The sequence below is a fragment of the Triticum urartu genome, chromosome 3A, assembly GCF_056163025.1.
Source record: "Triticum urartu cultivar PI428250 chromosome 3A, HENAU_Tu73, whole genome shotgun sequence".
Lineage (NCBI taxonomy): Eukaryota > Viridiplantae > Streptophyta > Magnoliopsida > Poales > Poaceae > Triticum > Triticum urartu.
The window spans coordinates 540392284-540418653 of record NC_141875.1 but is presented as its reverse complement, the minus strand read 5'-3'; the positions used below and the strand labels follow the sequence as shown (position 1 = coordinate 540418653).

Genomic DNA, 26370 nt, shown 5'->3' with positions numbered 1-26370 from the left:
ATATTGAAGAAGGATGGTGGGAACACCAGCTCGAAATTGACAAGACATTGCGCCACATCACTCCTTAGCCTTGGTACGATTTCTGGATCGATCACCTTCTGAGAGATTGCATTGAGGAATGCACATAGCTTCACAATGGCTAATCGGACGTTTTCCGGTAGAAGCCCCCTCAATGCAACCGGAAGCAGTTGCGTCATAATCACGTGGCAGTCATGAGACTTTAGGTTCTGAAACTTTTTCTCTGACATATTTATTATTCCCTTTATATTCGACGAGAAGCCAGTCGTGACCTTCATACTGAGCAGGCATTCAAAGAAGATTTCTTTCTCTTCTTTCGTAAGAGCGTAGCTGGCAGGACCTTTATACTGCTTCGGAGGCATGCCGTCTTTTTCGTGCAAACGTTGCAGGTCCTCCCGTGCCTCAGGTGTATCTTTTGTCTTCCCATACACGCCCAAGAAGCCTAGCAGGTTCACGCAAAGGTTTTTCGTCACGTGCATCATGTCGATTGAAGAGCGGACCTCTAGGTCTTTCCAGTAGGGTAGGTCCCAAAATATAGATTTCTTCTTCCACATGGGTGCGTGTCCCTTAGCGTCATTCGGAACAGCTAGTCCACCGGGACCCTTTCCAAAGATTACGTAGTGTAAATCATTGACCATAGCAAGTACGTGATCACCGGTACGCATGGCGGGCTTCTTCCGGTGATCTGCCTTGCCTTTGAAATGCTTGCCTTTCTTTCGACATTGATGGTTGGTCGGAAGAAATCGACGATGGCCCAGGTACACATTCTTCCTGCATTTGTCTAGGTATATACTTTCAGTGTTATCTAAACAGTGCGTGCATGCGTGGTATCCTTTGTTTGTCTGTCCCGAAAGGTTACTGAGAGCGGGCCAATCGTTGATGGTCACGAACAACAACGCCTTAAGGTTAAATTCCTCATGTCTGTGCTCATCCCACGTACGTACACCGTTTTCATTCCACAGCTGTAAAAGTTCTTCAACTAATGGCCTTAGGTACACATCAATTTCGTTGCCGGGTTGCTTAGGGCCTTGGATGAGAACTGGCATCATAATGAACTTCCGCTTCATGCACATCCAAGGAGGAAGGTTATACATACATAGAGTCACGGGCCAGGTGTTGTGCTTGCTGCTCTGCTCCCCGAAAGGATTAATGCCATCCGCGCTTAAAGCAAACCATAAATTCCTTGGGTCCTTTGCAAACTCACCCCAGTACTTTCTCTCGATTTTTCTCCACTGCGACCCGTTAGCGGGTGCTCTCAACTTCCCATCTTTCTTTCGGTTCTCATTGTGCCATCGCATCAACTTGGCATGCTCTTCGTTTCTGAACAGACGTTTCAACCGTGGTATTATAGGAGCATACCACATCACCTTCGCAGGAACCCTCTTCCTGGGGGGCTCGCCGTCAACATCACCAGGGTCATCTCGTCTGATCTTATACCGCAATGCACCGCATACCGGGCATGCGTTCAGATCCTTGTATGCACCGCGGTAGAGGATGCAGTCATTAGGGCATGCATGTATCTTCTCCACCTCCAATCCTAGAGGGCATACGACCTTCTTTGCTGTGTATGTACTATCGGGCAATTCATTATCCTTTGGAAGCTTCTTCTTCAATATTTTCAGTAGCTTCTCAAATCCTTTGTCAGCCACAACATTATCTGCCTTCCACTGCAGCAATTCCAGTACGGTACCGAGCTTTGTGTTGCCATCTTCGCAATTGGGGCATAACCCTTTTTGTGATCCTCTAACATGCGATCGAACTTCAGCTTCTCCTTTTGACTTTCGCATTGCATCCTTGCATCGACAATGACCCGGCGGAGATCATCATCATCGGGCACATCGTATGGTTCCTCTTGATCTTCAGCAGCTTCACCCGTTGCAGCATCATTGGGCACATCGTCTGGTTCCTCTTGATCTTCACCAGCTCCCCCCGTTGCAGCATCACCGTATTCAGGGGGCACATAGTTGTCATCGTACTCTTCTTCTTCGCCGTCTTCCATCATAACCCCTATTTCTCCGTGCCTCGTCCAAACATTATAGTGTGGCATGAAACCCTTGTAAAGCAGGTGGGAGTGAAGGATTTTCCGGTTAGAGTAAGACCTCGTATTCCCACATTCAGTGCATGGACAACACATAAAACCATTCTGCTTGTTTGCCTCAGCCGCATCGAGAAACTCATGCACGCCCTTAATGTACTCGCAGGTGTGTTTGTCACCGTACATCCATTGCCGGTTCATCTGCGTGCATTATATATAATTAAGTGTCCAAATTAATAGAAGTTCATCATCACATTAAAACCAAAGTGCATACATAGTTCTCATCTAACAACATATAGCTCTCCAGAGCATCTAATTAATTAAACCATACATTGAAACTATGTAAAACATTTCAATGCGAAAACAAATGCGATCATAATCGCAACCAAGGTAACAATTGATCCAACAGCATAATGATACCAAGCCTCGGTATGAATGGCATGTTTTCTAATCTTTCTAATCTTCAAGCGCATTGCATCCATCTTGATCTTGTGATCATCGACGACATCCGCAACATGCAACTCCAATATCATCTTCTCCTCCTCATTTTTTTCCTTCAACAAATTGTTTTCTTTTTCAACTAAATTTAACCTCTCGACAATAGGGCCGGTTGGCATTTCCGATTCACATACATCCTACATAAATAAAATCTATGTCACGTTGGTCGGCATAATTTTCATAAACAATAAATGAACCAATAGTTATAAAGATAATATATATACCACATCCGAATCATAGACAGGACGAGGGTCGACGGGGGCGGATACCAAAACCATCGCACTATATAAGATGCAATAATAAAAGTAAGAAAATAATACAAGTATCTATGTAAACATACAAGTAAGAATATTTTTCCTTTCAGAAAGAAGATAAGAACAAGAGGCTCACCACGATGGTGCCGGCGATGAGCTCGGCGCGGGTGATCGACGACGGTGAATACGGGGACGGGGCGTGACGGACCGCTAAACCTAGACAAATATTATGGAAAATGGAGTTTGGAGGTCAAGCTTGGAGAGGAGAAAGCTTAAGTAGTGTGGCTCGGGCATTCCATCGAACACCTTGTGTGCATAGGAGGTGAGCTAGAGCATCACCAAGCCCTCTCCCCCTCGGCCAGAGAAAAACAGAGCACTGGGGTGCTCTGCTCGCGAGCGAGGGGTATATATAGGCACCTCATTGGTCCCGGTTGGTGACATGAGCCGGGACTAAAGAGGAGCCTTTGGTCCTGGTTCAAGCCACCAACCGGGACCAATGGTGGCGGGCCAGGAGCGAGGCCCATTGATCCCGGTTCATCCCACCAATCGGGACCAAAAGGTCCAGATGAACCGGGACCAATGGCCCGCGTGGCCCGGCCGGTCCCCTGGGCTCACGAACCGGGACCAATGCCCATATTGGTCCCGGTTCTGGACTGAACCGGGACTAATGGGCTGACCCGGCCTGGACCAAAGCCCTGTTTTCTACTAGTGCTTGGGTCATCATGACCCGCATGCTACGGTTGGTGACGCCGACTGAGTGGTCTTATCGTCTGACGAGCGAGACGAGTATGGATGATCCTTTTAACTTATGCCTCTCGAAGGATAACGTGAGATTTCCCGCCCACCTTGATGAAGATGGGATTCAACGGAACAATGGCGGATATGGCATTCCATCACTACACGGCGACACCACCAACTTCTGTCAACCACGTGGGGCCCATTTGGTGAGACTCAAGCAGGTCAGGAGGAGGGTGCCCATTTGACCCAGGGCTCACCATGCGTTCCAAAAAAGTGTATTGTGGTTGCTCGTGTGGCAATCTTGTAAACACACACACACACACATCTCCATCATAAGAACTAGCATGCAAGATGTAGAGTGATACACCTCCTCAATGAGTTGAACCTAGACAAACAAAGGCTCAAACTATGAAGTGTTTGACCCCTAGACGGATCTCTAAAATGGGATCTCATGATCTATGATCACAACGATCACGTGTTGACATCTAGCACACCATGTAAGGGGGGCAAGACTTCAGGTTTTGTCCAGCCCATTGATGTCAACCATGCCCTCTCGTGGATCACACACACGGTGGTGGCGGTGGCCTCCACGGCTTGCATAGTAGGAACTACCCAGGCATGGAACACTGTCACAACTCAGCCGATCTTCTTGTGGTAGGGGCTCAACGCTCCCAATTGTTCCCGCACCGCCAACCAGACGCTAACGAGGCCAACCAGGTGGCCAAACTCCAAACCATGCACGTTCTCCTCCAACACCCGCTTTGTGCCCTTGGAGGAGGAACCCCTCATGCACCTATGGCTCGAGGAAATCTTCGGGTTGGTGGAAATCGCTCGCCAGCGCCCAACTTCGAGGGGAACCCGCGCTTCCCCAAGGGGAAGCCCTTCCCCTTCAATCTCCAGTGGGAAGCCGTCACCACCGTAACAGGGGAGCTTCGGGCCCCGTGAAACTAGGTGGGTGTCGAGTAGGTCCCGGCCTCTCCGAGATCGCCCACGGTCGCATCGACGACCTCCGCGACGTCCTCGACTGTAAGAGAATAACCCACACTTGCGAGGCGAACCCTGGCAATTAGTGCCCGATACATCTCTCCACCAAGCATGACCTCGTGAACTACTTGGGGGTTGTGGCCCTCGTCAACAGCAGGTTTCGGGTCCGCCTTGAATTTAAGATTTTTTTGAATTGATGAACATTTTTTTGAATTTGTGAACTTTTCAAACTATGTGTTTTTAAATTTCGTGAATATCTTTTAAAAATCTCTCTTTAAAAAATTGTTGACATTTCTAATAAGATTTTTTTTCAAATCCGTGAACATTATTTAAGTTTAGTGAACATTTTTTCAAATTTGTAAACATTTTTCAAATTTGTGTACTTATTTAAAATTCATGAACTTTTAAAATCATTTTTGTTGCTGGACAAGTTTTTTTTCTGAGACAAGTATTCTCTTATATTATGGGACGGAGGGAGTAGCTTTTTTGAGCTGTTTTTGAGACAAGTAGCTGTTGACATTTTTAACCAGCGGGAGCGACCGAGAGGGACCGGTGACCGCGCGAGGCGACCAGGAAAGCGCTATTGGGCTGCGGGCCGTCTAGCGTGCGCGCAGTAGACGGCCCGCAGCCCAATAGCTCTTCAAGCGCCTTCGACATTTTTTCTCAGAAAAAAAAAGCGCCTTCAACAATTGCTCAGCCTCCAGTTTCCAGCTCCCACATCCCAACCACCCCCTACAGAAACGGAGGCGGAGCGCGCGGCTGGCCGAATCACCTCCCCACCGCCCCTCCGCCGGCCATCCTCCCACCGCGCGTCCGAATGCGCTGCCGCCACTTCCTAACCTCCCTTCTCTCCCCCCTCTCATTCGCAAACCCCCCTTCTCGCCCCCTCGCCAGCCGCGCCCGCGCCGTGGCCCAGCCGCCCGCCCAGCGCCGCGCCGCCCTCGCCGAGCCCGACGTGGGCATCTCCCGGTTCGCCTCCTCACTCCCCGGCTTCCGCGGCGCCCTCAAGCAGCGCTACTCCGACTTCGTCGTCCACGAGGTCGCCCGCGACGGCACCCTCGTCCGCCTCACCTCCTTCGACCTCCCGGACGAGGTTTACCTCTCGAGCTCCCTGTTGCTTCCCCCCCGCATTGCGGTTTTCGGGATTCAGAAACCGTACTCTCATGACATCGTTTCGGTTTGGTGCGGATTCGCAGCGTGCAGATACGGATGACGAGGCCGACGCTGACCTCCCGCACGCACTTGAATCGTTCCGGCTGCTCTGTGGTGACGCCGATTGTGAGGCGTTGAGGGGATTTCTGTCGAGGGTTTCAGAAGGTGATAGTGATGTCTCACCGATCATTCTCTCCCCTGATGCCGACAAGGCTCATCGCTTGGTGGGTTTGATTTTCCAGATATTGTGGTTAATTGGTTATGGTGGAAACTTGGATGTGAACTTGTCAAGTATTCGACATTTTCTAGGAGGTGCATGACTTCTTCAAGAGGAACTTCATCTTCTTGGTGACGGACACCGTTGAGCACAGCGATGGGGTCCAGAGGTGTATTAGGGTGCGGTTGAGGTCAGGGCCACGTGGCCGGAGGAACAGGACGGGCACAGGAAGTTCTGAACCTTCAGGCTGGAGAGATGACAGGCCATTTGATAGTAGAGGATCTGTAACCTGGCCTTATCATCTTGGGAAGTTTCTCAGGTGATGGCATTACATATCATCCCATCATTTTTAATCTATGATATTTAATATTTATGCATAAGGATGCATAGGACTGCACATTTAGGTTGTAATTCATGCTACAGGTTTCATCTCTACAAAGAGAACAAGGACACCCAGGAGGCACTAAGAGTTATAGGAAAAATGTTAGGGCTTCAGGTGCCTGTTTGCCATTGTTTTCATCAAAATATTTGCAACTTCTCCTTTTGAGTTGCTGAATGTATTCACATATTCTGAAATTACCTGTATTATCCACAGCCACGATCTTTTAGGATTGCAGGGACAAAGGATAAACGTGCTATTACAACCCAGCAGGTCCTTATTTTCGACAGTAATTTATGATGTCAATTCATGCACATATCAACCTTTTGAATTTCTTTCATTTATTTATTTGGACAATATGAGTTGTGATTCAATATAACAAGCATGGTGTCAAAATGGAAAGTATAATATTTTTCGCAGAAAAAAAGCTGACGCCATTGACTATTGCAGCCACAAGGAAAATTGGATGATATAGTTTCAAAAGACAAGTATTTTAGTTTTTCTTGGGTTCATGATTTTTAATTCTCTTTCTTCTCATCAGGTAACACTTTTCAAGGTACATGCCAGTAGGTTGGCTGCTCTAAATAATAAACTCACTGGCATTAAAGTTGGAGATTTTAAGTAAGTGGTTATGTGTATCATCTCCTGTGCACAACATTGATTTATGTCATTGACAATTCAGTAACTGATTACCTTTTTCTAGTTATGTAAAGGAGGGCCTTGTTCTTGGTCAACTCATGGGAAACCGATTTACAATTACCTTAAGGTGCATGTTTTCTTTGTGATGGCACTATACATCAATGCTATAATGAATTTGCTTGACCTTCTGCAATATAAACGGTGCACAGCCACACAGGCTGTGACACACGCTGTAACACAAGTCGGGTGGATATGCCGTGACACAATGTTACGCTAATTCACGATGGTTACAATTTACAAAGAATTGCATAATTTGTTGCCTTTGTTGTGTACTATGATCTTAGATTCCCGTCATGACCTTATTGTTTTTATTTTCAACTACAGAGTGATTAGAGAATTCATGCTTTCCATTGCTGTTATCTGTCAGGAGTGTTATCGCAGAATCAGAAGACATGATTAAGGTAGCTGTTGATGGATTGATAAAAAGTGGGTTTATCAATTACTACGGTCTGCAGGTACAAGAAATATACCCTCTTATTTCTTTTATCTCTTCAAGCTTTTTTGCCACTGTCTCTGACGTAAAACATTTTATTTGTATCGTGTTTCTAGCGTTTTGGTAGTGCTTCAGTACCAACTCATCTCGTTGGTGCTGCTTTGCTTAGAGGAGAGTGGAGAAGTGCTGTTAGCTTGATTCTTGATCCAAGGGAAGGAGATATCCTTGATTATTTTTGCTGTTTTACAACTAGAAACTTTAATATGTAGTGCTCGGATTTGTTCATCTTAACTTAGCTGTGTACAGTGTGATGACATGAATGGGGTGAGGGAACATTACAAGGAACATGGTGATATTGATGTGGCAATTAGGAATTTTCCTCGGCGTCTCATAGCAGAGAGGGCTATCGTAAGTGTATTTTGTCTTCCTTTTCTTGGATTATATATCGTACGTCTGAGCATTTTTTTTGTCCTATCACATTTGCTGGTTATCGTTGTAATGTTCTGTTGGTGCTTATAAAGTCTATTTATCCGTAGCAAGTGAGATTGATGTGCCCACACAACATTGAATCTGTGATACTAGGACTTGTGATGCTATGGACCAACAGAAAGCAAGATGATGTCACAGAATGATAATGCAAGCTTATATATTTATCTATCTGGTGCCCAGAATTTGACATTGACTTGATTTTAGTAGATGTTGTATGAAAGTGTAACTACAAAATGGAGAAAACTTACCAACTTACTCTGGATGAGGTTATAAACTAGAAATTATTACGTTGATCTCTTGATTCAAATATATTAATTACTCCCTCTGATCCAAAATAAGTGTCACAGTTTTGAACTAAAAAACTGCGACAGTTATTATGAATCGGAGGGAGTACTCCCTCGGTCCCAAAATAAGTGTCTCAAGCTAAATTATTTTGGGACGGAGGGAGTACTAAATAAATTATAACAGGGAATATAGCTTTCCTATTCTCTGTTTTATCACTTTAATTTGACGATGGAACCCTTATATTTGTGCTTTCTGTCATTTTCAGCTTCAGCGTTTGAAGAAGTACCCTGGCAACTATCTACAAGCACTAATGGCTATACCTAGAACACTGAGATTGATGTATGTTCTATTGCACGATCTAAGTTTTGAGTGTTATCTTAAATTGGAATACAGCATCTGTGATGGCCGTAGAGTTTTTTCCTAGAGAATCCACCATGCCTGCAAAGTAGTTACAATTTTCTGGGTGGCAGCATTTTGGTTCCTGTGAGCACATGCTCCTGGACAAACTGTAAAAACTTAAACAATATGTAAATAATAAAAGCAATATGTTTTTTTTGATAACACACATGTTCATGGCTTCTATCTTCTTGCAAAGTTTCATGAAAAAATGACATATATTTTGCTCTAACAAAAAAAGAAAGAAAAGAAAACCTGGTGCTCTCAAAAGGCAAATTTTAAGCGCCAAATATGTTTTTCGGCACAGGCCACAAAACCAGTCTTTTACCTCATGAAAAGTTTCATGTATATATAGGACATGGACATGTAAATGTTTTTTTTTTCAGTTTTTGTATATCAAGATTGTCATTTATCACCCCCGGAGCATATGCTCTTGGGAGCCGATTTGAATATCCGCTCTTTTCTTACTTACGATTAAGTCTTAAGTTCTACAGATCTACATCTACTTATTAAGCGGTGTTGACTATTCTACACAGGTATGTACATAGTTACCAGAGTTATCTATGGAACCATGCTGCGAGTATGAGAGCTGGAATATATGGTCAGTATACTTTGTGTGTCTGTGGCTCACTAGGTTTTGATCTGATTAGTTTCATTATTTTGAGACAACTACTGGAGACTTTCTGCTGTTACTTAAAGTATTATAGTACAACAACAACAACAACAACAAAGCCTTTAGTCCCAAACAAGTTGGGGTAGGCTAGAGGTGAAACCCACAAGATCTGAAAATTGGTAAATTTAATAGATTCACTTTAGGTGATCAAGTTACCCTAACTATGAATCTACAAATAGGAATAATTTGCAAGAACGTGGAAAGTAAAGAGCAAGTTGTAGAGATAATTGCACACATAGTTTTCCCAAAGTTCCGATCGTTGCCGCTAAGTCCTAGTAGGGCCCTTGGTGCCTCATCCAAGAGTCTAGGCACCAACAGCTCCTCTTAGACGCTTCAGCCTTGTTTATAAAGCGTCCTGCTTCAGACGCTTAAGCGGTAAGGCGCCCTGGCAGTGCCTTAGAAATATGCCTGCTTTAGGCGCTTAGGCGACGCTTAAGCGTCAGAGCGCGTGGTGCTCGCTTTAGGTTGCTTTACTGCCTTATAAAGCATGCCTTTCGGTAGGAGAGATTTAACCTTCACAAGCTTTGGAGAAATCTGCACGATAAATTGCTGCAAGATGGGCAAGCTTTTCTATATCAAACTTATTTAAATCAACACATGAGAAACATACAAGTACCTCTTGAGCTGTTTTACCAGACTGGCAATTCATTTCAACACATATCTTGTTAATATTGACAAAGAAAATCATGACACGACGAAGTTGAAGATTAGTGATAGTCCTCTTTAGCGACCTTTAATCAACATTTCTTTTTCTTCTAGCAACCGGCAAGAGCTTTGCTTTTCCATTATGTAGAAGAGGAAACGACCATTTAATAAGGAAAACTGGCGGAAAATTGATGAACTAGTATTTCTTCTTTCATATTTGGCAGCGGAATGCTTTTGGAATAATAATATTGTTGGACTTCGCCAAAAAGATCATGCCTTCGCAAAACTCTGCGAAAGCTAATTTGTAGTGCAAAATAATTTTAACTTGGAACTCATGGTGAAAACAAATTTAAAACACTTACACTTCTTTTGTACAACTATGGGATGAGTTTTCATACACCTATTTGCATTAACCTCACTAAGCACTTTTATTCACGAGGCCCACATTTGATTTAATACGAAACAAAGTTATATGGTGTGAACCACATTTAGTATATCTAGGTCTAGCAAGACTAGTTTGTCAATGCAAGCTCTTTCCACTAGATATTTCGCCTCTCTCAAGCATATATAGAACATACTAGTGAATTCTTCGGTCAGTGCATCCATCCATTTGCAAGAATCACTTGTTGCAGTCACAATCAAATAGAGATAGCTGAAAATTTCATTAATATATGAGCAACAACTAGCAATAAACACAACAACCAATTGCAAATGTTGGGCAATGCAATGGACATAGAAAGCATGTGGTTTTCACCTACAAGGCTACAACCTTTGTTGAATGGCATTAAATTCACGTCTACGGCGGGGGTTCAAACATGAGACGTGATTTAATGCCATGCAACAAAGGTTGTAGGTGAAACCCGTATGCTTTGTTTGTCCATTGCTTTACCCATTATTTGCAATTGGTTTTTGCCTCCCTTGCTATTTGTTTCCCTCCTAAGATTTTCTTGAGCATGTCCCCTTGATTAGAATTAGAACAAGTGTATTTTGCAAAAAGTGGATGCATTGGCAGAAGAATTTCCTAATTATGTTTTTGATAGTCCTGAGAGCGGTAAAATATGCAGTGGATGAGATTCGCATCAACAAACTAGTTTTGCTAGACCTAGACATACTAGATGGGGCTCAAATAGCTTTGCTTTGTGTAGATCAATTATGGGGCTTCGTGATTAAATTGTTTAGTGTGGTCCATGGAAATGGGTGTATTCCGACTCATGTCGTGGGTTGCATAGAAAAATAGAGTGTTCTAAATTACTTATATGTTGAAGCTTATGTTAAAGTTATTTAGTATTACAATGAGCTTTCACAAATCTTGCAAAGAAAGTATGTACATATTGTGCATGCAATGTAATTAGTTCGAGATCTCAAATCTCGGTTGGTGCCCATGAGATAGTGGTTGATAGTACCTTTTTGGTTAGGCCCAACAATATTATGATTTCAGAGGTATTTTGATGCCAAATATGGAGGATCAAATACACATTCAAGCCCACTCGTGTTTACGCCAATTTGCTTCTAACCCATGCTTGACAAGTAAATAGACTCAAAGTCACCTTGTGCTTGACCAAACTCTTAAGTGTGAGGAAGGCCGTGGTGAAACGAGTGGCCGCGGGTCTAAAAAATCTAGCCCGCCTAAGCCTTCCTCATTAGACTAAGAATTCTCCCATGCCTATTTATGAAAGTTGTGACACGTCTGGCCTGTGCAATAGGTTTCTTAAATGCCTTCAACTTCCCTATATCTTCCAACATTATGTCCAAGCAATGACATGCACACGGACTCCAATGTAGTGTAGGGACCCTCAACTCTAGAAGGTGGCGAACTGCCTTGTAGTTAGCACCATTATCGGTGACAACATTTTCTTTCCCAGCTTTCTCAATTCTCTTCTCTAGCAAACCAGCGATCATTTGAGCATCATGTGATTTACTTGAGGCATTAAGCCTCCAAGAAGAAGGGGCCCTCCAGACTGTTAACAAGGACAAGTGGCGGCCCCTTCTATCTGACCAGCCATCCGACATGAGTATCCATATTCTTTCCATGCTGCCTAGTGTTGCATCCATATGGTGCTAATAGACTTTCATCTACAAGATCTCCAGGCGTTCTTTGCAGCATGGCAAATAATTGGCTTGGAACTATTGGTGGCAGCAGCAGCAGACTTGACTTTTGCTTACATATTGACAACAAATGCTCTCTTATTTCTTTTGGCTATTGTCCCTGACCTTGGCTTAGCAATGGGGACATTTGTTGTATGTGAGCCCATGTTCCAGTCTAGTCCATATGGCCCAGGCCCATGCCATGCCACTGACCTAGAAGAGGAGCCAAACTATGTTTGGTCTCATGCGCCGCTTTACACCAGATCGAGTAGCTGCCTGGCACATCCCTCTCTCGAACTACATGGTATCAGACGCTGAGGGCGAGGGAGGAAGGCGACGACAGCTGCAGAAGGAGCTACAGTAGAGGCGTGGCGAGGCGGAATCAGCGGCGAAGAGAGGCGACTGTGCGCGAGGAGCTGGCGGAGCTGCACAGGTGCTGCACGACGCCGACGGAGAACCGGCGGCTGCAGGAGTTGCGGTTGTGCGGCAGAGGAGGAAGAGGAGGCGCAGCTCGTCCTCTCTTCCTCGATCTGGAACTGGAACACGACGAGCAGGAGCTGAAGTGTTGTGCTGCTGGAGCTATTTCCTGCTTCGTTGACATTCTTGGTGTTTTTCAGCAAGAAGTGCTGTGCTGCTTGCTGTTGGCGGTGTGACTATATATTGTGCTGTTCCTGGAGGCTGCTGCTTCCTGAAGCTGCTCGTTGCTGCTGCTGATTCTGCTGATTGGAGAAAGAGGAGGTCCTGTGCTGCTGCTGGTATTGCTGGCTAGCTTGGTGCTGGTGCATGTAGCAGAGGTTCTCACAGCTAAGTGAATAGCTGAAGTGAGTGATCCTGGTGGTGTTCTGGCTGTGGTGTTGTGGCTGCTGATTGCAGAGGAAGGAGGCATGAGGTGGCATAGCTAGGAAAAGACGAGGTGGAGGCTGTCATGGGGAGTGATATTACTTCTGTGCTGGAGCAACTTGTGTAGCTCATGACTGCGAAAGCTGCCGAGGGTTCATCTCCTGCAGGTGGTGGAACTGTTGTGCCTCGAGCTGGTCAGGGATTCAAGCCGGAGCTCATGCCAATTTATTTAAGGAGTCGATGCGGGCCTTGTTAATCTTGAAGACAAAGGGACAGAAGGGGCATGTTCTTGGTGTTGAAGTATATCTGTGGACATCCAAGCCCTTTCCATCAGTTGGGACTTTTGGTTGCGCTGGCTAGTGCATGAAGCTTAACATAGTATCAGAGCCCAAGGTCTTGAGTTCAAATCCCGACATTCGCAATTTATCCAAAAAATTATTGCCCTCCCTTTGTGTCCACGTATAGGCCTTGAGTCATACCTCTGAGTCTATCCACATGTTGACTTCCCGCGTCACATGTGAGAGGGGGTGTTGAAGTGTATATGTGGATTTTTTTTGAAACTCGAGGACGGTGGGAAAGGCCCTCACAGACTTCTAAATTAGAAAAAGATCAAACAGTTACATATGTACAAGTGTATATGTGGATTGCATTGGCTAGTGCATGAAGCTTAACATGGTATTAGAGCCTAAGGTCTTGAGTTCAAGTCCCAGCTTTCGCAATTTATTCAAAAATTGTTGCTGCCCCCCTCTGTGTCCACGTATATGCCTCTATTGAGCCATACCTCTGAGTCAATTTACGTGTTGACTTCTCGCGTCACACATGAGAGGGGGTGTTGAAGTATATATGTGGATTGCCTAACTCTTTACACCAGTTCGGACTTTTGGTTGCGTTGGCTAGTGCATGAAGCTTAACACTTGGAACGGTTGGAGAACCAGCTGACAAGCTGAGCTCAGAATAGAAGAAGTGGAATGTTACTGACTCACTGATATTGGCTTGGATGTTGAACTCACTGATTCTAGTCATTGCAGTCTCTTGAGAAATCGTTGAATGCTTCTGCTGTGTGAAGCCTGATATCCATGAGGTATTCCGGTAAGGGATACCTGATGCTCGTGTCTCAAATTGAAGACAAGATCCATGATGTTCGTCAAGGTGACAAAAGCGTGATGGTGTATGTGATTGAGCTGCATCACCTTTGGGCCGATCTGGATTCGTGTGACCCCCTTGAGCTTCCACATGTAGAGTCCATGGAGATTGCCAGGAGATGGGTTGAGCGCAGGCGGGTGATGCAGTTTCTAAAAGGTCTAGATCAAGGTTTTGATAGCAGGCATGTTGCGCTACTACATCAACCGATGCTTGTGTCCCTTGATGAGGCCATTGCTGTTCTCAAATGTTTTGCTCAGTTCGTTGTTAGACTACTGTTAGCTCGAGCTATTCTCATGGAACTACTCTGGTAAAGCCTTATCTGTTGCATGCACGCGCCATGCAATGTGCCGCCTCAGGATCGGCTGGTATTCTATTTGTACGCGCATGTGTATTCTTCTCTCTCTCTCTCTCGTACTCTCTCTACTTAATCACCCCATCGAGGAGGAATACACTATGATGCATCATTACTCTTACTCTCTTTCTATCATGGTATCAGTTTGATCCATCTCCATCACTTCCGCTATGGCCTGAGGTTGCCGCCACCGGAGCTTCCTCATCGGCGGCCCCCTCGCATATGCCCGCTCCCCTTTTCCAATGGCATCCACGCCTCTTCCCACACCTTCCCATGCACTGTCCTCTTCACCCTTGACGATGGTCACCGCCACTCTTCCCCTCCAGACCGCGCCGCCTGTCGCGAGCTTCTATCCCATGCCGGCCCTAGCTCATGCCATCCGCGTCGAGGGGCCAACATCTGCCACCATGTAGATGTGTGGTTGGACATGAAAGATGGCAAGTATTCGGTCTGGCGCGACCTTATGTTGGAGACGATCGACTAGTACGACGTCGCCGATCACATCTCTCCCGACTTCAACGACCACCGTGGCGGCGCCGCATGGTCAACAAAGCTGTCAAGAAGTGGTTCTATGAGACGATGAGCACGGAGCTCGTTGGCTTCATCATCGATCGGAAGGCCACCGCCTTTGGGATCTGGTCATCTATTGAGGCTCTGTTCCCCAACAATCATCGCTTCCGGCAGTTCTACCTCAAGTCCGAGCCGCATGGGATCCGCTAGGGCGACTCTTCCATCTCCACCTTCAACGCCCATCTCAAAGCTGCTGTTGATTGGCTGCGGAACGTTGACAAGCCGGTGGACGATGACGAGCTCGTCCTCCAACTTCGCCGCATCAACAAAGACCAGCACCAGATGACGGCGAAGATCATCGAGAAGTCCACCACGCCCCTGGCATTTGATATCGACGTGGGCATGTTCTTGTAGGACGAGATGACTTCCGGCGCCGACTTCTCTGGCTCCTACAGCGCCCTCGCCGTCCACAACCGGCCACCTGTTCCCGCCCCGCCTCCTGGTGGCGCCTCGGGCAACCACACCAGGCCACGTGGTCCGGGCTTCAGCGGCGGCAAGCTCGGGCCTCCATCGCCGAATCAGGGCAGTAACAAGCACCATCGTTTCACCAACGACGACTACCAGGACGCCTCCAACTTCGCCCCCACCCTTCGTGGACTAGCCACGTCTACGCCTACCCCATCGCGAAGGCGTAGACGTGTCCAGTCCACGAGGGCGGGGAGTTGGAGGCGCCCTGGTAGCCGCTGTTGTTGGTGAAACGGCGACGCTTGTTGTTGCCCTGATAAGGCGATGGAGACCCGAGCTTGCCTGTGTGCCTAGTTCACTCGCTTCGCCACGTTCGTCGCCACCATTGGTTTCACCGCTTCTAAGTGCGATGCCTCCTTATTTGTCTACAAATCTTCTGGACACACTGCCTATCTCCTTTTTATGCAGATGATATCATTCTCACCGCATCCACCCCTGTATTCCTTCGTTACGTTATTTCCCTTCGACAAGAGTTTGCCATGACCGATCTTGGTTCTCTCTCGCACTTCCTTGGAGTTTCTGTCATGCGCTCCTCTTCTTCTCTTTTTCTCTCTCAGCGGCAGTACGCGCTTGACATTATCCAGCATGCCGAGATATCTGATTGTCATACCGTTCGCACCCCCATTGATTTCGGGTTAGCAGCGTGATGGACAGCGAGGTGATGGTGGTCCTTGTCTCGGGTCGGGATGAAGTTCTCTGCCGGTGGTGGTGACATGGCTAGATTCGGCTAGTGGGGGTGGTGGCACAACATGGGTGGTCGACTACCCCCCTTCTGCTCGTACGATTGGGTGCAGCGGCTTGTGGTAACCTACAGTTTGGTGTCGAAGGCTCAGCGCGTGATGCATCGTTGACTGTCTGATGGTGGCAAGGGCGACCCGGGAAGGGAGGCAGGAGGCCTTCTGGCTTGTCGACACCGAGATTTGGAGGAGCCAAATGTGTCGTGTCGGCGGCCTTAGCCCTCGGGGGTGGCCGGGTGGCTGCGGTGCAGCCGGCGGCTGCTGACCATCCCCTGTTCGCTTTAGGTCAGCTAGGCCATCGCCCGGCCATGGGTTTGTTTTAGTGTTGGAAGGACGGGCCTTCTACCCTTTACTGGTCGGCCTTCTACCCGGTTGTTCTCGTCTTCATGTCGTGGTGGCATTGGAGGGGGTGGTCTCGGATGCCGGGGCGGCAACCCTGGTGGTGGGAGCCTGGATGTTCATGGGCGGGGCGCATGGCTCAGGTGTGGATTGGCGGCCATAGCCGTGCGCGCGGCCTGGTGGCCGGTGCTCGGTGATCGAGGGTGGTTTTAGAGGTAGAGAGCGTGCCGGGGAGTAATACCTGTCTGGCTTGGACCAGGTCGAAAGCGGCGGCGTCCGCGGGTGCTGTCCCCTTCATGACGATGCCGTTGCGGTTCTCTCCTTTTGTTAGCACCGGGTGAAAACCATGATCCTTTTGTATCAGGCGGCGGCGGTGCTCCTGTGTAGTTCCCTTCCTGAAGGCGCCCTCTTGGAGTCCATGGTTCGTCGGGCGCAGCGTCGTCACTTCGTGACGCCTGTCATGGTTGAGAACTCCGATAGCTTGAAGCGGGGCTCTAATTGTACTAGTAAATGCGTACGTGCAATGCACGTTAATATTAGGCAGTATATTAATTGCATAAAGATAATAGGTAAGATATCATTTTTTGTGTTAATTATGTGATTAGTGCTAACGGTGATATTTGGTATGATTTTAGTTGCACGTTAAACATGTTGAGTGCTCACCATTGGAGCAATCTGGGTCGTCGGATTGACCTTATTTGATGGCCGAGATTAATTGGATCTGCCCCTTAGGGTCTTTTTACATAGGTATAGATTCTTTTGTTGGCTTGTAGTGGGTTGGGATGGTGTAGCTGTTCTTGTGCACTATTGTATCCTGTCTTGTGTGTGTGTTGTGGTGTCGAGTTGTATGCTTTGGGTTGTATGGTTGTTGCTTTATCTATAAATGGGGGCACGCGGCTTGCCCAGGCTTCATATTTTTCCTAGCTCCGCCATCAGATGCAACCACTCATTCAAAATCTGATTATTGCAAGGCACACTAGTCTCTTCCTCCATATTAATTTTTTGGTGCATTTAGTGATCCAATATGCATTTTGTTGCACTATACTTACTCAGGGTGTTGAAAGTTTGTTTTCATTTTTCGAAGCTTCCATCCACTCTTCTTTCTTTTGTCTTTATATGCTAATGGGTAAACATCACAGGTTTATCAGGGGTCATAGAAGGTGACTTGGTTTACAAAAAAGAATGTCTTGGAGAAGGAACTGTAACAGATGCTTCAGAAAATAATGATGACCACACCAACACATCTGAAATGGACATATTTGCTGAAACACTTCCGGAAGAAACGATCCAGTCTGTCAAGGTTTACTATATTTACACACAAACAGAGTGAAAACTTGTGCATGAGAGCTACTGTTTGCGGAATTCCCTTTCATACACTTCTCTTGTAGATAGCTGATTCTGAAGATTTATTGAAGGCAGTGTACACACTCGAGGATGTTGTCCTTCCTTTGCCTGGGTGATGAGCATTTGCTGTATGTTCTTTGTTATACAGTTGATTCATAGTGTTATGCTTACTTTTTCCATGTGCAGCTCAGAAACATTGTTTCCTGGAAATGAAGTTGCTGGGATTTACCATGAAATAGCTAACAAGGTAATGCTATCTTTACTGTGAATTTTATCGAATAATGTGCTTTTAAGTTCTCAAGCTTTTCTTTTTCTTTTTTTTTGCTACCAAACTATAGGGTGTAGATGTGTAATATTGGATTAGTTTCCCTCTTTTTGTAGTACATTTTTAATTGCTACCCATGTGTTCTGTGCACCTTACCTGAGTACTCCCTCCGTTTGAGATTCGTAGGCGATAATTTCTGATTTGATTTTCTATTTTACATGGCATGTGCTTCTACCAAAGCATCTAGTGTAATTACTGCCTTCCGATTATGCCCTTTGCTTTTCTTGAAAAGCTGCAGAATGAAATTGCCAACCAATCACGCTAGTAGGTAACACCAAGCTTTTCGTTTTGGCAATAAATACAGCTGCATGCAATCACTCTTGTCCAAGGCCAATCTAGTATATTTTCATTGTGATCTTTGTTGCTTTCTATTATTAGCTGGTTTTGTTGATCTTTGTATATATACTAGAATGGTGGAGGCTAAGTAATTTCTTATGTTTGGATTTATGAAGTTTGTTTTGTTGAAATGAGACACACATATCTCCCTTTTTACAGAGATATTATCTGTAAGATTGGAGCACAAACCTACTTATTTGTCAGACTACTGAAAAGAGATAGCTTCAAGCCTTAAATACTTTCTTTTTAAATGTGTATTTAATGTCTATCTGTTTCTTTTTGTCCCAGGATGGTATTAGCCTGACAGAGAGCACCCATGGAGTCAAGTAAGTTAGTTTGTTCCTATATATGTATGTTGCTTTCTGAAGCTAGTTTATAGCTCTGTACGATAATTGTGATCATAATGGGCCTTTATAAAGCGGGTGTTCAAATAACACATCCAAAGGAAAAAGGGAAGCGTTTCTAGCCGGCTGTCCGTCCGAGCCACGCACCGGCGGCACGCGCACTAGCCACGCGTCAGCCCTGGCCCACCACCCACCGCTCTCGCTCTCCTTATCTCTGTGAGAAACCATGTGAGCCATTCCGTATTCTTTCTCCATCTCTATCGTTCATTCTCGTCTTCTTCGCGAGTTTTCCTCTCTCTTTCTCTCTCACCTCTGCTATCTCCCACATCAAGCTAGTCCCCTTCTCTTTCCTCTCATCGCCCTGGCAGAACCATCCTCCCGACAAACTCCGGTCGGCCAACCGCTGCCTTGTGCCTGGGGGTGCGCTGCTGTAAGGGGTGGGAGGGGAGTGACCACCTGGGGGTTCTTCTGCTGTGACGCCACCGGCAAAGCTACGAGCCGTCTTGGCCACGCCGCGAGCGGTAGAACGCTGTTTTAGTAGGGTAGTGGCCAGGGCGTGCCGGGGTGCTGCGGTGCAAGGTATGAAGCGGTGCTACGGCGGTGGTCGTGGGCGCTGAGACCGGCTGTGACAGATGCTGTGTCCGACGGCAACAGATGCTACAACTAAGGGTAGTGACGTTGAACTGCTGCAGCCGATGACGTCAACTGCTGCGACCGGCGACCGGCGACGTCGACTGCTGCGACCGGCGACCGGCGACGTCGACTGCTGCGACCGGCGACCGGCGACGTCGACTGCTAGCACCGGTGACTTGGGACGCTGGAACTGGCACCGGAGGCTGGGATGCGATCGTCAGCCATGGGAGCTGCAACCGGCAGCAGCCGGTGCCGGAGATGAAAGTCACCCGATTGTGGGATCGTGGCACTAGATGCTGGAACCGGCCAGCGACAGAGCTGCAACCATTGGCAGCAGAAGTTGGAACCCACCGGCGAGTCATTTTTTGCTGGGACCAGCGACTTCCAGTGTTCTGACGGCGAGCCGTTTTGCTGGGTTCGGCTACCCTCACTGCTGCAACCAGCATCGAGGCTGCTACTGCTGGGTAGCAGCCGGTGGGGAGCTGCAGTGACGAGCCCGACGTCTAGCCGACAATGGCGAGCTGTTGCGGGAGTGGGGTGGGTGCGCATTCGCCGCACAGCCACGGCCTCCCATGTGGCATGGTGTGGAGGAGAAACGAGCTGGGGTGAAGGGGATTTTTGCTGTTGACTTTTGGATCAGATCTGAGACGTGGGGGAGGAAGACGACATGCAGTGTGCGGGATCCAATGGTTGGCGCTTGGCGAATTGGACAGCATACGTGTGACCGGTCGACCGGCGCCTACCACTGGCCAAGGAAAAAGGGGTTTAAATATTGCATTTGGTCACTAATATTGTATCTTTGGCATAGCTACTGTGTTATCTTATTCATATTCATGCATTTTTTGATATATCATTTTAATATCCATTTTTGCATACTAACCGTTGTGCTGGATGACACAAATTTCAATTGTAAGGGAATTCTCGATTACAAGCATGAAAGGAGGTTACCGTCGTGTATTACAACGACCTATTGACTGTGAATGGTATGTGCAACTTAAACAAAATTCTACTGTTTCGTTCAATCAATTGCTTTGTTTATGTTTTGGTTTGTTAAGTTTAACTATATTTGCTGTACAGTGAGTTCTAGTTCTAGATGTTTCAATGCAGTTTCTCTTTTGCAGGATTTTTTTCCATACAATTTAGGATCGGGTTCCATTATCAAAGGGGATAACAGAACAAAACAAGAAAAAATAGCATCCATGTGCAACCACAAGTTGAATAACGAAAGCTGCTACTTCATAGCAACCAAAATGGACCTACTAACATCGTCACCAACTAGTTTACAACGAAACAACAAAAGGAAGGGGAAACACAAACAGCCCTATCAAGCTCGAGCACCAAAATCAAACACTCCAGCAACTTTTTAACTGTTACAACTCTCCAAACGATACTAGCAACAGGACAGGCCTCCAAAGATCCCCTATTTTTCATGCTTCACCATCGTGCTCAGCCGCTTCCTCCATATCATCATCTTGATCTTGATCTTTCAGCAGCAGTCTCTGAGTTCTTTTCTCTCCTCCACCATTGTTGTGAATGGCCAGCGCCTCATCCTGGAAAGCAGTCGCCCCTTGCTCCAGCAGCACCTGTTCCTTGGCATTTTGAAGACCTGCTCAGTAGCGCATAGAAGAATAGGCATACCAAATGAATTCAGCTGGAGATCTAACAAGCTTGTGATTAAAGCAGGCCCTATGACGTAGCTTCCAAATGGCCCAATATATAGCAGCCAAACCTACAATTTGTAGATTTCTGCTGCTGGGAATAAAACGTGGTATCCACCAAAAGTATTGGGTAAAGCATCCATGCCTGGTTTTGGCCCCTAGGCATTTACTCAAGATGCTCCAAATGTATTTCGCTGCCGAACAACCAAAGAGATGATTGATACTCTCCGTCTCGGAGCAAAAACTACAGGAAGGATTACCAGTCAGTTCCTCTTAATCATATTATCTTTAGATGCTTATGCCATATAAGCCACAGCCATATCTTAATTTTCAGAGGTATCTTAACTACAGGAATGATTACCAGTCCAGTTCCTCCCAATCACCCATCCTCTTATGAATCTTATCTTCAGTTCGAGTCAGCCACATGCAATCTGCTCCCACAAGCAGGTACCCCAAATACTTAATAGGCCAAGAACCCAACTGACAATTGAAAAGATCAGCATACTTTGCCCTTTCTCATCATCCTGTAACACCATCAACATCTCACTTTTCTGAAAATTGATTTTCAGTCCTGACATTTGCTCAAAGAGATACAGTAACAGCTTGAGATTTCTAGCACTGTCTGGATCATCTTGTATAAATAATATAGTACCATCATCAGCATATTGCAATATAGCCACTCCTTTGTCAATTAAGTGAGAATTAGGCCAATAATCTGTTCATTTGCTTGAGCCAACTGAATCATTCTTTGCACTTTTGCAGGATACCTTGTACTTCTCAGTTAAATCGTCTCTTAATACTGCAGGGACCTCATGACTTACACAGATGACAAAATACACTTAGTGGAGACTGACTTAGATGTTCTATCCAAAGCCAAGCCATCTGAAGTAAATGAACTATTATCTACAGGGGCGTCACATGATGATTCATTGGACACCTCTGGAGCAACCATCCTAGCAGAGACCGAATCTATTGGCAGCTCAGATCTGTTACCAGAGCTTGCCGTAATATTAAGTTTTACTCTACCGACATCATCTTATGCTACGATGGCTATCAGGGAGCTGACGAAGACTTCAACTTCGGTATTTCTCTAATTTCCAGATCATTTTATTTGGTTTTGATTTAAAATATTTTTATTGGCGTTGCTTCTGCAACATTTTATTCTTTTATTTAGTTCATAATTGACACTCTGGGAGCATTATAGGGCATTTCATCCAAATGCATCTCCTTGCTGGAACATTGGTGCCACCCAGTTAGTACTGGTGCTCGAATGCCGTTCAATTTCGAAACCATATGCTGCAGTCTAATTAGTGTTTTCTGGCCATCAAGCCGTTCTTATTATTTTGCCTGTGCTGTTATTGATTTTTAATTAGTGTCTGCTTAAGTTTGCCAAGTTCCCCACTCTTCCTTAATTATCTATCATTTCTTTTGTTAATAAACTTTGCTGGATGAGTGTGCACCTCATAAAGTTTTTTGGGTTGCACACAGGTTGATTGTCAGAAAGCATTAAACTCCTGAACCTGCAGCAACATGCATCATCTGCGAAAACTGATCTAATCTTGAACGGGTGGAAGTTAAGTGGGTACGTTCCATCAGCAAACTTTGTCCAATGACGTGAGTTTTCCCTCTAGGCCGTCATATATTCTACAATAATTTTTATAGAGATTGATACCCACTCCCTCCGTCCCAAAAAGAAGTGTCCTGGCTTTAGTGCAAATTTAAACTAAAGCCAAGACACTTATTTTGGGGACGGAGGGGGTGCAATATTTGGACTGTAATAACTAGATGTTTCTTTGTGCTTGCAGTGATACTTTCCTGGATTCTACATGTTGACTTCTATAGCATTTCTGTAATTTAGGGGAGGATGCGGTCAGCTAGCGAGAAAAGAACGACCACTAGTTGGGATGTCCCACTGAGCAGAGTAGGCAGTTTACCTGAAAAAGGAAAATCAAAAGGAAAACGAGCAACTGTAGGCAGTTTTGTTTTGTACTATGAATTATGAGGGATGTTGCTTCGATCAGTATTGCATTGTACACGGAGCAGGTCTAATACCCTGTACAGCTATTAGTAAGTAAAACTTGCTAGTTATGCTCCTTCCAGTTCATAGAGGTTTTTGCCACAGAAAAGAGGGTTCGTAGTTCTAACTTTTGCAAAAACAGGCCAATCTCCTCTCTGATCTTGCAAGGCCAGCACTTTTTTCAGACCGACCGGAGCTGTTCATTAAGAGCGACCATAATTCTAAAAAAACAACTATTTTTTCAGTTAACATTCACACCTGTCTGATAAAGATTCTATCTCTTTGTAGCATTTGCACAAATCTCAATATTCAGATCAAATGGTTCTCAGTGTTGACTTTGTCAAAAATAATAAAACCATCTTCGTTAATTCAGTGCAGAAACGTAGGTGCGTTGCAACTTGCAACCCCACGTGTACCCATGCAACCGGGAAAAGAAAAACACTGCGAGGCCTATTCTGCTGAACCGCCGCATTCCCGGCCACGCTGTTAGACTGCCTGCCGGTTGGGTGAACCGCGCGGCGCACACGGGCTACGACACCGCAGGCCGCGCGCATGTACGACGTGAAACAGTTACAGCGACACGTATCTTCCAGCCTATCGGCGTGGCCGCTTCGAGCGGTGGCCGCGTGCTGTCCCGGCCGCCGCTGTAGCATACTACGTGCCGCAGCCCAAGGCCTCTGGGCGGCGCCCGGGCCGTCCGGACCCAGTCTTAAAACCTCCACCGCGACTGCGCGATCGATCGTCATCTCATCTCGGCGTACCACTACTCCCTCAAACTTGCCCCCTTCTCGATATCCTGCCTTCTCGTTTACGTGCTCGGCGTGTGTGCTAGCTAGAGGTGCTGAACGACCGACATCGGCCGGCTGCCATGGGGCGTGGCGACGGACACGACGACGCGCTGCGGCGGTGGCTGCGGGAAGCGGGCGGGTGGCTGGTGGTCGACGGGGCCCTGGGCACGGAGCTGGAGGCGCACGGCGCGGACCTGCAGGACGAGCTCTGGAGCGCCCGGTGCCTCGTCTCCGCTCCCCACCTCATCCGCAAGGTCCATCTGGACTACCTCGACGCAGGCGCCAACATCATAACCACGGCCTCCTACCAGGTACATACATGCCCACGTTTCCTCCGTTCCCCGTCCAAGCCAATGCTCTGTCTCTGGTGCACACACGATGACGCGGTGCGTGCGCGTGTGGTGTCGCAGGCCACGCTGCAGGGGTTCCAGTCGCGAGGCGTGTCGAGGGAGCAGGGCGAGGCGCTGCTCCGGCGGAGCGTGCAGATCGCGCAGGAGGCGCGCGCCATCTTCGTGGAAGGCCGGTCGAAAGGCCCCTACGCCGCGCGCGATGAGTACGACGGCGTGGCGTCCAGAGCGCACCGGCCCGTGCTCGTGGCGGCCTCCGTCGGGAGCTACGGGGCGTACCTCGCGGACGGCTCCGAGTACACGTACCGATCAATCCCAGCAGACACCGTCCATTCATCTTCTTCTGGACATGTTTTAATTTGATTGATCAGTTAACTGATGTTTATGTATGTGTGCACGTAGCGGGGACTATGGCAGATCCGTCACCAAGGAAGCGCTCAAGAACTTCCACAGGAGGCGGCTCCAGGTGCTGGCGGACGCAGGGCCGGATCTCATCGCCTTCGAGACCATCCCAAACAAGCTGGAAGCACAGGCACGTATGCTTAATAACTACTCCCTCTGTTCCAAAATAGATGGCTCAACTTTAGTACAAAGTTTGGTCATCTATTTTAGAACGGAGGGAGTAGTCACTAGCTAGTTGTGAGCACTCCATGATGAACTGATCAACTTATTGCTACACAATTGCAGGCTTACGCTGAGCTGTTGGAGGAGAACGACATCAGGATTCCCGCCTGGTTCTCCTTCACCTCCAAGGACGGGGCCAACGCGGCGAGCGGTGACCCCATCACCGAGTGCGCCGCCGTCGCCGACTCCTGCAGGAGGGTGGCCGCCGTCGGGATAAACTGCACGGCTCCCAGGCTAATCCATGGCCTCGTCCTCTCCATTAGCAAGGTGAATACGCGCGGCTGCGTCTCACGCTGCATACTACTAGTTCACGTGTACTGCCAACTTAATCGCGTGCACTTGTTCTATACTTGCAGGTGACGAGCAAGCCGATCGTGGTGTACCCCAACACCGGGGAGACGTACGTGGCCGAGACCAAGGAGTGGGTGGTGAGTTCTCCGTCTCTTGGCAACAGCTGCAGATAGATGTCCTCGATCATGCCCGTTTGCGTTGCATCACGGACCGTTCGCTGGTGCGTGCGTTGCAGGACTCGGCTGCTGCTGGTGGTGGTGTTGCGGGGACGGACTTCGTGTCGTGCGTCGGCAAGTGGAGGCAGGCAGGAGCTTCCCTCGTGGGAGGGTGCTGCAGGACGGGCCCGGCGACGGTGAGGGCCATCGCGCGGGCGCTGCGGGAGGAGGATGCTGCCGCCGACGCCGATACCGACGATGACTACCCTGACGTGGCCGTCCTGTAGAGCCTATAGGCCACCCTTTCTACATCGACCGCGATGCTGGCGTAGAGGTGTATGTAGATCGTCGTTCTCATGGCCCTGTTGTGATGTAAATCGTTCTCATGGCTCTTTTTGTTATGACGAAGCTTGGTTCTTTGATCTTTCTAATTTTAGTCGTATTCTCCGCTGTGTTGCTGTCTATCTTGTTTTGGCTGCGTATTTTGGCGGTGCTTTGAGTTTGGGAGGTGGCTGTAATATTACTCAGCAACCGTGTACCAGTGAAACTAGAGTGTAGTTTTGAGGGTTCAGACGGAAATTACAAAGGAACTTCTGGGTGTTCCACACACCTATACGAATATTAAAAAAACATTAAATGTAAAAAATACCGAAAAATCAAAAAATCGGAAATTAAGGATATGATACCTGGGTTCTCAATCGACTAGTGGGATGTTCTGTGCCGAAGAAAATGTTGTCCGAATAAAAATCCAACTAAACAGTTTTTTATACATAGGAAATTTTGTTTTTTGCCACGAATACATTTTATGGTATTTTTCATCAAATTTCATATGGGAGTAGATCGGGAACCAGGTTGATATTCCAAAATCTAAGTTTTATTTATTTATTTTTGGATACTTTTTGAATTTAATGTTTGTATAAGGTGTGGAGCAACCGGATGCTCAAATTCGAACAAAATCTAAGTTTTCTATTTATTGTTTGGGTATTTTTTGGATTTAATGTTTGTATAAGGTGTGGAGCAACCGAATGCTCAAATTCGTATTCGAGTTGAGATCCTTCTATCTTTTTGGGTATTTTTTGAAT

At 46.8% G+C, this 26370-nt stretch overlaps 2 protein-coding genes and 1 pseudogene across 8 annotated transcripts; all 3 read left to right on the top strand.

Moving 5' to 3' along the window:
- The first annotated feature begins 5229 nt into the window (after positions 1-5229).
- On the top strand, positions 5230-23170 carry LOC125544974 (uncharacterized). Of its 7 annotated transcripts, none has more exons than XM_087547660.1 (20): positions 5231-5620; positions 5724-5903; positions 5989-6215; positions 6320-6392; positions 6492-6548; positions 6817-6896; positions 6979-7041; positions 7342-7429; positions 7524-7627; positions 7713-7815; positions 8447-8520; positions 9114-9178; positions 17566-17726; positions 17815-17882; positions 17957-18017; positions 18720-18757; positions 20323-20391; positions 21872-22148; positions 22555-22648; positions 22872-23170. In XM_087547660.1, the coding sequence occupies exons 1-19, from the start codon at positions 5345-5347 to the stop codon at positions 22582-22584; spliced, it is 2094 nt and encodes a 697-aa protein (XP_087403786.1). In that variant the 5' UTR covers positions 5231-5344; the 3' UTR covers positions 22585-22648; positions 22872-23170. The 7 variants fall into 7 exon arrangements, with proteins under 7 accessions (XP_087403791.1, XP_087403786.1, XP_087403785.1 ...); XM_087547659.1 differs by having other exon boundaries at positions 22555-22680; XM_087547661.1 differs by lacking the exon at positions 6979-7041 and having other exon boundaries at positions 22555-22680.
- On the top strand, positions 9190-17559 carry LOC147980439 (uncharacterized; annotated as a pseudogene).
- Positions 23171-23809: 639 nt separating the features above from the next.
- On the top strand, positions 23810-25719 carry LOC125529161 (homocysteine S-methyltransferase 4-like). Its single transcript, XM_048693568.2, has 6 exons — positions 23810-24182; positions 24282-24520; positions 24621-24750; positions 24906-25109; positions 25199-25270; positions 25369-25719. Exons 1-6 carry the CDS (start codon positions 23952-23954, stop codon positions 25573-25575), a joined length of 1083 nt encoding a protein of 360 aa, XP_048549525.2. The 5' UTR covers positions 23810-23951; the 3' UTR covers positions 25576-25719.
- The last annotated feature ends 651 nt before the right edge of the window (positions 25720-26370 follow it).

Excerpts from the sequence above, each read along its gene's own strand:
- LOC125529161 (XM_048693568.2), top strand. The coding sequence starts at position 23,952 with ATGGGGCGTGGCGACGGACACGACGACGCGCTGCGGCGGTGGCTGCGG. Across the intron at positions 24,521-24,620 it reads GCGGACGGCTCCGAGTACAC|CGGGGACTATGGCAGATCCG; the intron begins GTACCGATCAAT and ends GTGTGCACGTAG. Across the intron at positions 24,751-24,905 it reads CAAACAAGCTGGAAGCACAG|GCTTACGCTGAGCTGTTGGA; the intron begins GCACGTATGCTT and ends ACACAATTGCAG.
- LOC125544974 (XM_087547660.1), top strand. The coding sequence starts at position 5,345 with ATGCGCTGCCGCCACTTCCTAACCTCCCTTCTCTCCCCCCTCTCATTC. Across the intron at positions 6,216-6,319 it reads CATCTTGGGAAGTTTCTCAG|GTTTCATCTCTACAAAGAGA; the intron begins GTGATGGCATTA and ends TTCATGCTACAG. Across the intron at positions 7,430-7,523 it reads TCAATTACTACGGTCTGCAG|CGTTTTGGTAGTGCTTCAGT; the intron begins GTACAAGAAATA and ends TCGTGTTTCTAG.